Source organism: Myiozetetes cayanensis, unplaced genomic scaffold (genome assembly GCF_022539395.1).
Source record: "Myiozetetes cayanensis isolate MyiCay16 unplaced genomic scaffold, myiCay2020 scf6-25, whole genome shotgun sequence".
NCBI classification, from domain to species: domain Eukaryota; kingdom Metazoa; phylum Chordata; class Aves; order Passeriformes; family Tyrannidae; genus Myiozetetes; species Myiozetetes cayanensis.
In genome coordinates, this window is record NW_026087853.1 from 23,939,824 (window position 1) to 23,952,093 (window position 12,270).

At 39.2% G+C, this 12,270-nt stretch overlaps 1 protein-coding gene across 3 annotated transcripts in view; it reads right to left on the reverse strand.

Moving 5' to 3' along the window:
• The window catches only part of PRORP (protein only RNase P catalytic subunit), a 59,530-nt gene that overhangs the window by 46,753 nt on the left and 507 nt on the right, over positions 1–12,270 (reverse strand). For all 3 annotated transcript variants that reach the window (XR_007631461.1, XM_050335764.1, XM_050335763.1), the window contains exons 2-4: positions 10,833–12,242; positions 9,732–9,779; positions 4,197–4,329 (exon numbers count right to left, since the gene is read on the reverse strand). Coding sequence is in view for 2 of the 3 variants with exons in the window: in XM_050335764.1 (XP_050191721.1) it covers positions 4,197–4,329; positions 9,732–9,779; positions 10,833–11,833 (1,182 nt within the window). In the remaining variant the exon portion in view is untranslated. The remainder of the gene's footprint in view (positions 1–4,196; positions 4,330–9,731; positions 9,780–10,832; positions 12,243–12,270) is intronic.

A 12,270-nucleotide genomic window follows, 5' to 3' on the forward strand; every position in this document is an offset into this window, starting at 1 on the left:
CACTAGAAGTTGGGAGTGAAGGCACTACCACATGGGTTTAGAGCAGACTGTGTCAGACAGAGGCTTCTTAAATACTGGAGTATGTAGGGGGTTTGGAAGTAATAAATTGCTTCATTCAGAACAGGACTGACACACACCCAAAGCCCCCTTTGGGTACATCAGGGTTTTGGGGCAAATCATGGAGCTAGAAGAAACAAAGCATTATAGAAAGGAAAAGGGATCACTCTAAAAAGCAAGAGTTAGAGCTTTATCTTCAAGGCTCCTTGGAAACAGCACTGCCTTGTTCATTTGAAAAAAGAACACCGAGATGAACGAGTTACTTCCTCTTCCCCATCCAGTCCCTTATGTTCCAGAGGAGTACGTAAAACCCCTTCACACATTTAGTCCAGATCTAGTGTGGGGATTTACATGACCACAAACCCATCTTTTCCTGCCGTCTTGACAGCACATACACATCTCTAATGTGCTTCTTTCCCACTGCACAACCATCCTTTCAGGCTTGTCAGATGTATGAGCCTCAAAGGGAATGAAATTACAGCATTTGTGTATTTGAGAGGAACACCCTGGAGTGCCTGCGACATGAAAGTCATCACAGCAAAAGTTGATTCTGCCTCCCAGTACACCAATTATATCCTCCAAGGCTCAATGGCATAGCTCCCAATTAAATATAGCCAGAGTCAACAGTCATCTAACTGCAAACATCATGCAGAAATTGAGTATGAAAGGTGACAATCTTATTCCAACTGTTTTCTCCCCATGGCAGCTTGCAAGGCTGCAGCTCGGTATATTAGATCATCATGTGACGTTCCTAATAGACCTTTAAACAGCTGTGCATATGGATCTGAATGGATGTCTATTTTTAATGTGTAACAGGTATTTCCTCATCACAAATAATCAGTTTTATAGTTCACACAAGCCACCTTTTCAACATATTTGTAAACAGTGTTTACTACCATTCTGATGTACAAACCTATATTGTTTGATTTTCTTTCCTAAAACTAATTACAAAAAATATTTATTTTTTTAATCACCCACAACGGACTGTTTTGGGGGGATTTCAACAAACCAAGCCTTTGCTCCTAATTTTCTACTCTGACCACATTTATTCTTAAGTGAGAGAAATAAAACCAAATAAAGCAATGATGCTGTTGCAAAAGTAAGACAAAAGACCATTCCTCATTAAGGAAAAAAGATATTCCAAATGTATTACATATTCAATTTGAAATACTGTTGGAAAAAAAAAGTTCAGAGCTCAAAACAACTACAAGATTAATCACTTCATTGCAAGAAACACTGATGCACTTGAAGAAAACTAGTTAGAAGAAAAGAAGAAATACAAAGTTAAAATGTTTTCTATTTGAAGTGTGGCTAGTACAAAAAAGTAACTGACTGGAGAATGGACACACCCCCTCTTCAGATATACTTACATCCTATTTTCAGCCTCATCGCCCAGTTTCCCCTCTGGAAAACCCTGGCTGAACCCTGACTGCAGGAGAAGCCACATAGTCTGGCATACCTAAAATGGGCAGCATATTTTCATCACCACATGTCTGCTTTCACAGCACAAAGGCAACTAGAAAGTCCCAAATTTATTTCTGGAAACATCTGATACATCATGACACCATTTCACCACTACCCCCACATCCATGCTCAAAATTCACTGAGGAAGCAGACTTTAGGCTGTGCAGCCAACAGTAAACACACCAAGTTCATCTCCATTCTCTCCGCCAGCAACCGCCTGCTGATACACAGCTAGAACAAGATCAACTTGAAAGCAGCAAGTGGGTGGCCCCAGAGTGATAAATGATGGAAATTCAGCTATCACACAAACTAACAGAATCTACCAGCATCAAAACTTAATATAGTGTATTTGTTTCATTAGACTGCATTTATTTCATCAATCAGGTTCTTACACAGGGGGAACATAATTTCTACTACTGTTCAGCTTGAATGGGAAGGTCCTGTTACCCAGAACTCCTTCCCTAAATCTCTCTGCCTTCAACTGTCACTACTAATCTAGTCCTGTGTACTAGACACACTGGAACTTTCCAAGCCAAACAGCATGCAATAAAATACAGCCTTTTGTTTATCGTATGATATCATAGAACACCAGTACCCATTAAATACTTAAAATTGCTGCTACATTTGTAAGGATAATTTTATTCTCCTGTACAATTCACACCTAGATCACATAAAAGTACTGAACTGAAGAGAAAATCTGTGTGGAAATTAGATGTCTGCACAGTAGGCTGCATGTACTACAAACACCTCAACAATAACTGCTTCAAGTTTCTGTAACTGTTACACATGTGCAATGCGTGTGCCTGCAGAAAGCCTGAAGAATTAAATTTGGTGTCCTCTTCCATATTTTCCGAGTCACTGAAGAGCCGGGGTGCCAGCTGCAGCAAACCTTCATCAATACTTACAGAGGTAAAGCAAACCCACTCTAAGATGTGGTGTGGGCTCCATCTAGCGGGGCTCAGCTTCATTCAGTACTGCTACTGCCGAATCAGTTATCTCCACACAAAATGAGTCAGAAATAGAATCACAGAATCATTATGGTTGGAGAAGACTTCCAAGACCACTGAGTCCAACCTGGGACCAATCATCACCTTGTCAACAGGACCACAGCACCAAGTGCCACATTTGGTCATTTCTTGACGATCTCCAGAGATGGCGACTCCCCCACCTCCCTGGGCAGCCTATTCCAGTGTATAATCACCCTTTCACGTGAATAAATTCTTCCTGATCTCCAACCTGGACCTCCCCCGGCACAGCTTGATTTTATGTCCTCTTGTTCTGTCACTGGGAGAACAGACTGCCTAGGAGAACAGACTGACCCCCTTCTGGCTACAACCTCCTTTCAGGTAGTTGTAGTGAGCGGTAAGGTCTCCCCGAGCCTCCTTTTCTCCAAGCCAAACAGCCCCAGGTCCCTCAGCCACTCCTCATAGGGCCTGTGCTCCAGACCCCTTGCCAGCTTCACTGCCCTTCTCTGGACACACACCAGCACCTCAATGCCTTTCTTGAAGTCAGGACACAGAACTGGACACAAAATTTGAGATGCAGCCTCACCAGTGCCAAGTACAGTGGGACAATTACTTTGCTAGTCCTGCTGGTCACAGTATTTTTGATACAATGCCACTGGCCCTCTTGGCCACCTGGGCACACTGCTGGCTCATGTTCAGCCAGCTGCTGACCAGCATCCCCAGGTCCTTTTACACTAGGCAGCTTTCCAGCTGCTCTTCCCCAAGACTGTAGCGCTGCCTGGGGCAGGACCCAGCACTTTGCCTTGTTGAACCTCATACAATTGGCCTCAGTCCATGGATCCAGCCTGTTCAGATCTCACTTCAGAGCCTTCCTACCCTGCAGCAGATCCACACTCCCACCCAGCTTGGTGTAGTCTGTGAACTTGCTGATGGTGCATTTGATTCCCTCATATCCAGATTATCAATACAGGTATTAAACAGGACTGGCCCCAATACTGAGCTCTGCGAAACACCACTAGTGACCGGCTGCCAACTGCATGTTCACCAGCACTCTCTGGGCCCAGACATTCAGCAGTTTTACCCAGCTTCTCCAGGAGAATGCCACAGGAGACAGTGTCAAAGGCTTTACTGAAGTCACAGAACTGCAATATACTGTAGTGTCTGGGAATTACACCCTCTCATATGTTTACCATGACCTTTGAAAAGCTTGATACTCCTAATACATACTGTAATTATAAATATGAACATGTGTCTTTAAAATCGATGAGTAGTTGATTATTTGGTGGGTTGTGAAAGGTGACTGAACAAAATGACAACCATTCTTTTACTTTTTTTGCAAGCTCAAAATACTAGATGTCTTATATTGTTCTAGGGTATTTACTGGGTTTTATTCCATATTTAAAATTTAGCTCTTGGGGGATTAAAACATTTCCACACATTTTTAATTTTGTAATGGAAAAACCTCCCACATTTTAGTCATTTCAGTATCCATTAGTATCTGGCTGTAAATGTAAGAACACAGACAATATGAAAGATGTCGAGATTTAGACCCATTTTATAAACCCAGCTGAAAAAGACATACAGGATACTTCAGTATCTAATGGCCTATGAATGTTTTAAAGCAAAGAAAATATTTGTGGTGTTAAATGCTTGAACATTAACTGTTTATTACTGTCCTAGCCAACGAACCTGACTGGGTGCAAGACCTACCTGTGGGCTTGTCTTTCTAAAAGTGTCAGTTCCATGTATCACATCCCTTATTATTCTTTCGCTGAGATTACTGTACTCCTCTTCAGTGAGGTTGCTATCCTCCAACTGATGGTTGCAAACTGGGCATTGTCCACTGAAAATAACAGTAACACAAGAAAATAAAAGGAAAAAGGTGTTTAAATAAGAAATACCTTAAATATTACTGACTTACTAAGTGTCTATTTATGAGCACAATTCCTTACAAGAACCCCAACAGGGTAAAATCATCAGAAAATTAGTTGTACTCTTTCTGTGATACATCCAAAACCTGAAAGTCACTGTAAAAGTCACTAAAAATATTTTTATGTGATTTAGTGGTGTCAGGATCAAAGATTCAGCTCTAGAGATATTTGAAGATTTAGGACTAAAACTCTGCACAACAGTATTTATTTAGGCCTTGAGAGATCAGAGTTCAATTCCCAGCATTACAACAAATTCACACACCTCTAACATTTGGAAGTTTCCCTACTGGACAGGAAAGTTATTATGGATACAAGCATCCCTGATCTCAATGTGGGAAGGTGATGCTATTGCACTGGCCTGACCAGAATATATGAGGCAGCTGCACATATGCTAGTTGAAGATGGCAGAGCCTTGGTCCAGCTATAAATCCATTCCAAAGTGTTACAACAAGAAAATGCACCAGTGAAATGCTCCACTGTTGTGCCAGTGACTGCTCCTACCAAAAAAACCTAAGCTATATGTGCCTTGTTTATCAAGGTTTAGAATAACCCTGCTCAAAAGAAGGGGGAAAAAAAGGGGGAAGAAGGTAACATAAATCTGTTGTGTTTGGAAAAGCAAACAATGAGCAAGATTAACTTACTTGTGTCACTTGTCTTTTGCCATCAGAATTCCCCTTAATTCTAGGCTAAGAATGTTTGCCCAGCTCTCTCCAAGGTGGTCAGAGTGAACAGACTGAGAGCAGAATGTGACTAAAACAGAAATACTGTTTGCTTTGAAAGCCCTCAGCAATACTAACTCACGCTGGCACTGCATGTCTGCACAATGCCCAGTTCCACCAGAGATTTTCTAATATCTGGCTGATTCCACACAAACAGAAAGCAGCTTTACATTGGTATCTCCTGACAACTAATCACTACTTGTTTCTTTATTGCTAAAATATTTCCATTCCTGCTCTGCAGCACAGGCTAAGCAAGTATCACCACAAGGATACAGAAATGCAGACTGCTGCAGATGAAAAGCTTCAACAGCTACAGTCAATTAATGCCACCACTTAGTGTTTATTTCCCAGAGCCAAAACCAGCATTTTATCATGCACAACTGGGCCAGGGTTTGTATGACTGCAGGTAGCACCGGGACACTTTATCATTCACATTGTCCACTTCTCAGTATTCTTAGTTTCCCCGCTTGCAGGGCCAGCTGTGGTAACAACTGTAGTTCTGCAAATCCCAAATCATAACTTGTTTTGTCTCTGACACATGCAAGAACTCTCCACTGATTTGTCCAGGCATGGTTTCTAATACTAAAAGATCAAAGAGATTGAAAATCCACCATAAAAGAAAAGATTACAGAATAGAACAATAGGGGATGTGAAAAAAAGAGATCTCACATTTTTTAGATTCCTTAAGAAGAGTGCTGGCACATCACAGCAGGTCCTGACAAATATTCCTGAACAGCATGAGTGAGGTAACACTAGAGAGAACAGGCAGATCTATGCCAGTCAAGAGGCACAACTTTTTGCCTAACCAACCTAGTGCTGCAAAAACTCCCCAGAACTGGGAAAGGCCAGTAAAACAAGCCACAACCACGAGAACCATAATAATGCCTCTAAGTTGGGTTTTTGTTCCTCCAGCCTGCAGGCACAGAACAGACATAATTCCAAGAGGGAAAACAAGATAGGTCTAACTTGCATAGCCACCTCTGGATTGTTGTATGATTCTCCAGCACTATATATTGAGAGAAAGAATAAACGTATTTTTTCATATCTTTTCTGTTGTTTCATGTCCCACAACCATAACCTCTCACCTAACACATAGCCTGAAGGAAATCAAACTGAAACTGTCATCGCCTCCATGTCCCATTTGTTCATTTTTTTATTTCCTGATTATCTCTCCCATTAGTCCCTATAAAATAAATACATAATCAACACAATGCAACACTCCATATCCAGGTCACAAATGTGTCATGCATCACTACCATGAACTTCGGGGCCTACCACAAAGTCAGCCTGTAAGGTAGTGTAACAGTGTAGGACTAAGGCAACATAACCTGCATCTCTGTGCTTGAACTGTGAATGACATTAACCCTTTTCTTTCCCAAAAGACTTCTCTGAAAGTTTTGCAGATACACTTTCTAGAGACACACCAATGTGCTACAAATATACACAAGACTTCACAGGTATACTTCTTGACTTGTACCTCTGATAGTGTGTTAAGCCTAGAAATTTTTCCAACCTTAACTCTTTAATAACTACATGAAAAAGGAAAAAGAAATTGTCAGAAAGGTCATTAACAGACACTAAGGGAATTCACAGCCATTCCTGTCTGTTCTCAAGCACTTCTGCCAAGAATATTAGACATAAGATCCAGCTTGCAGCTTCATCACCAGACTGGACACTCCAGCCATGCTACCAAGAAAACAAGCAGAAACCAGCAGTTTCTCCAACGGGCAGTAAAATGACACTTAAGTCTGAATGGGTCTTTGGTTCTTCCTGGCTGAAGAACAATGGTTTTTTTACTGCTTGCTCCCACTTGAGTTTCTCTTACATGCAGGATATGTTGTTGAAATTTCACGTTTTTCTTTTCTATCATGGTCTGTTTGGAAGACTATATTCACCCAGCTGGTTTGAACTGAAGGAGTAACCATTCTTCTCTAAATCCATCCAATTACTTTTATTTTCTCAAGAACAATCTCAGAACTGAGTAATTCAGCTTTAAATGTTAAAGTGGAACAAGTTATTCTCTCCTTACTCTCCACAGAAATAGCCTAGAGGTGCCAAAGCCATGTCATTGCAATTTTCTAAAACCATTGCAATCTGAAATGTTAAATTCTCCCAACAGCTGATGTTTCATATACGTTAATGCACATGTCATAAGCCAAGACTGCATTAATTGCAATGCTGACAGTGCATTTACTGAATCAAAAAAAGTTATATATGGAAACCCAACAATGGACATTCACTGCTGCATACAAACAATACACTCCAATTGCTCAAGCCACTGTGGTCACTGCAAGCTTAGCCTACACATTAATATAACCAACGAGACTGGTGCTCATAGAGCTGTAAAGTTACCATTAAACACATCTAATTGCACTAAGGAACTTCAGGTGGGCAACAGAGAAGAAAGGCTTGATGAACTGTTATGAAACAATATTATCAAGATCACTAAGCCTACAGTTTAACGATCTGTCGAACAGTTAATGTGGATCTTCTGCAACTACCACTTTCAAATGACTTGAAAAAAACAAGTCACCTCACCCAATCACCTATAAACAACCATAGCTCCTGAAACCAGTTTCTTTCTGTGAATTCTCTGGTGAATTACCAAAGACAGCAGAAGCAAAAGAGGCACAACAAACACTCCACATCTTGTAAGACTGGACCCTTAGTCTATGGTTGCTTTTTTGCAACCAGACCTTTAAAATCACTTTGCAATTTCTGTAACTTCTAATTGGTCATTTTAGGATTTCACGCCAAGAAATTTCCACACAGAAGGCTTTCACCTGTGTAGGACACATAGCTGTCCTTACAGCTAATCAACAATTTAATTACTTTTTGGAGGGACTATTTTTTTTTTGAGATAGATTTGTAGTACCGTGGCACCTACATATCAACCATGAAGTCAGACATGCTGCAGTAGTTTGAATACAGGCTCAAAAAACTCGAGCTGCAGCTTCCTACGGCTGACCTGAAGAAAATGCAAAGCCTTTGTAACTCTCAAAGAAAAATGGTCAGCAAATTTTAAGGTTTGTTTGCAGGGGCTTCAAGCTTTTGAATATCACAGGTCAAAGGCTATAAGCTTGGTGCTAGAGGAAGAAGAAAATATCCCGTATATAAGCATCTTAGATATAACTGCCAGTACTTATACAAAATCAGAATAATCAATGAATAAGCCTATTAAACTGTCAAACTCAGCTGAGGAAAAAATAGTTCTGGATTTTTAAACTCAAGACTCATGTTTTAAGACATCAGTTACGCTGACTGTAGAGATGACTCTAATAACAATCACCACATGAGTTTCAGAGATACATTAAAGGCTTTGGCCCTAGTGATTAGGACCAAAAAAAAAAAAAAAAAACCAAAAACCCAATTAAGTTTTTTATTTTCTCTATCTGAAATCCTAAAGATCTTTTCTGTCAACAGTCATTTAATTTAAACATAACCTTTCCTTGAAACCATTTTAATTTTAATCAAATAACTATCCAGGTAGGCTACCTTAAACTCCTTTATTTCAAAATAAAAAGTGTTCTTACAGTTCTAAGGAAATAATTACTGGATCACAACTTGTTACCACTTTGTTCCCAGATTCTTAATTCATGCTAAAATATGAGGTGATCTAAGTCAGTTTAGCTATCAGTCTTTCATTGTTTACAGAGAGTAAGATAACAAGTCAGCTCTCAGCCCAGACAATTGACTTTAGACATTTAAAACTCTTAAAGGCGTAGAAACGTTGTCTACAATACAGTGAATTACCATAACAGAGTAGAATACCAAACACATTCATACATAATAACAGTTCAGCTTATAGCAAACAACCTTTCCTCTTAGGACAGTGAGTTATGCTGTTCTTTCAAGGGCTTCAAGAGCTGCAGGCTCTACATGTGCTTTTATTTCAGAAAACGCAACACAGAGTATTTTTATAAACCACATAGAAACCCCACAATCCATTGGAGACATTCTTATAATTTATTTATAGTTGCCAAATTGCTACAAAAGCACAGAACAAAGTTTCAAATAGAATAACATTTAAAATAGCAGTTTACAGACATTAAGAAAACTGCACTGTAATAGAAACACGTACCCAATCTATGCCTGTGAAAACCTAAGAACCATTTTGTCTTCACTGAAAATCAGGTAGAAAAGGAAAAACCTTCCATCTCTACAGATTAACTGTAGTGTGCAAATAGTATCAGTTTTCAAGAAGATAACCTTTTACACACCAAAGCTGCTCTGCTATACATCCTGTTAAACAATGGTATTATAAAGCCAACAAAAAAGAAAGTCTTTAATTCCTAAACAGTAGATAAATAAGTCACACAGTAAAATGGCAGCTCTTATTTTTCCCTATGCTTTTCCGTCTTGGCTCTGCTTAGCATAATTCAGTTCCAAATGTGCATGCTGGGTCTTGTATAATGTACAAGAATGAGTTGGAAAGTGGAGTTTGTGAAATCATATGTCACAGCAAAGGCTCGAATTCTCAAGAATTAAAGTATTTTTGTATATAAGGAAAGCTATTTTTTTACATTTAAAAAAGAAGAGTTCAACCCAGAATAATCAAGACAACACACCACTTTTAAATAAAATGTTGCATTTACCTGTTCTTAATATTGGTCAGGTGTCCTCTCCAGTTCCTTCCTGGTATACTAATATGCACAGAGGAAAAGATAAATAAAAATATTAGATTCTTATTTAACAACACATGAACTATAAATAAAGAATAATTATATTTTGGTCAATATTTAGAAATAAAAAATCAATCAATCATCTACCCTGCAAAGAAATTATATAAAGATTCATATATAATTTAGTAATGCCCGAAATTATTATATAAAGAACCAGCATTTAACAACATGCAAAGAAGTTAACACTATCAATCTCCCCAGTTTACCTTGTCACCAAATTTTAAGAACCATACAAATAATTGTGGTGCACTGACAACTTTTTAAGTTGTTGCCTTGCACGTTCATAAACCATTCCAATAATCATAGTGCATTCCCACTGCCATATTTTCCATCCAGCAGACTTACCTGTAAAACTGAAGCCAACAGTTAAAAAAGAAATCATAGACGGGCTCACATACAACCTTATGACAGACATGCAGTGGGCTCAGGTGAAGCCCTCTGTCCATGTGCATCATAACTAGTTGTAATTTGCAGTCTGACCATCACTACTCATGAAAACAAACTGCGTGGCCTGCTAAATACTGTGCTAAAACTTGAGTCTCATTTAAAGCTTATTCATCTCCCAGTATTCTATATAAAGTCGATACATTTAATCTTCACTTAAGTTGAATTTGCTGCCTCTTTTTTTTAAAGAAAGAAACTATCTAATTTTCCAATAACTTATTACTTCTACACTCCAATAGATTACAGGAGAAATCCTCATACACCTGTCAATATTCCTTATGTACCACCTCAGAAAGAGAAAACTGGCTATTTTGGACAGCCACGACCCATCACAATTTCCTATTTTCTGTACCAAGAAGCAATATTTACCAGGTAAAAAATAAAAGGGGAAATCAGTAAGAATTTTACACTTTCACACTAATTTGAGAGCAAAAATAAAATGCATCTTTTCATGACAACACGTCTCTTGTGGAGAAGCAACAACCAAAATGAGATGCTGAGGGATCTTAAATCTGTGGGATAATGTGAATCCCACCCTCATGAACTGCACCTTGCTACTGAAACATTTACCTTTCAAACCATAGCTTTATACTCCACATAAATGTTTTGTGAGGGTATATTTGGTTGTCTCTCAAATATAGGAGGATGCTGAACAACTCTTTTTGTAACTCAGCACCTTTCATACCCCTGCTGAAGTCAAAAAAGGACTGCAGGACATCCAAGGTTGGGACCACATCCTTAGCCAACATTTCATGGTAAAGTTCAAAGGCAAGTTTCATTTCTTGGTGACAGCAGGCTGCTTTGATACAAGATTCATAGCTTGTCCGTGAGGGAATCATAATCTTTTTTGATTCTTCCAAAAGAGTCAAGGCCATTCTCCACTGATCTGAATTACTCAGCCCCTTGATAAAAAGGTTGTAAGCCCCAATTTCTAAAATCTTAAATCTGACTTTCATTATATCATACACATCACAGATTTCTGAGACCTGTCCCTGCTGGACACACAGTGTCAGGTATTTGACCAACATGCTGTATGCAACATCACTATCACGCTTTGCCATGTGTGTCAGCAAGGACTTGGCCACATCAATGGGGCTGTTGCACCGTATCATACTGTTCAACATCACTTCTTCAAATATTTCAGGTAATTGGAAGTTTTCCCTTAGTCTGTTCCATTCCTCAGACTCCAAAGGTTTTTCTGGAGGCTGTACATCTGTAAACTTATGCCTTGACACAGCTGGACTCATTGACCGTTTCTTTGCAGCTCCAACAGAAGAAGAAAAGTGGTGTTTTCCTTCAGGTATTTCTTTAGTCTCCTTATCCCACCCTTTTTCTTCTTTGCAATCAATTTCAGACCTTTCCTTGGTAGGTAAGACGCCAGTTTCTTTGGGGTCCACTGGTAATGCAGTGCTGGAAGATGTCATAAAACTGAAATAGTTAATTTTTTCCCTACTGGGGATGCTGAAGGAGGCAGCAAACAGTTGTCGGCATCTTGAAACAGGCCAGAACATGTGACATTTCCATAGCAAAGCCTGAAATCCCTGGTGACTAGTTTGAGAAAAGAGTGCCATCACAAGAAGAAATTATCTCACTATTAGCTCACTGTATCTGATGCAGCTGTACAGCTTGTTTGGAGACGGTTACTAATAAAATCCTAAAGGCTGTCAAGCTGCATAAACTTCTGTTTCAAAATGCTTGTTCTGTGAGTCCTTTTTGTCTCTTATGGAAACAAAAACCGGTAAAATATTTTTTGACAAAAATCAGTCTCTTAGACTGTGAGGACATCAATTCAAAATGCAGGTATCTTTCTTTCTAGAGAAGATGCTTTGCAGGTTTGCATCTTATAATATCTGTATGTTGGTTACAGCAAAGATGAGTCCTGTGTATGTTGTATGCAGAAAGGCAACTCTGACGCAGCTATGCAAAAAGCACAGGGTGTTTTCTTTTCCTGCCTTCATCCAAGTCGAGGAGGAAGATTTCCTAAAAATAAAAGTAACACCACGACATC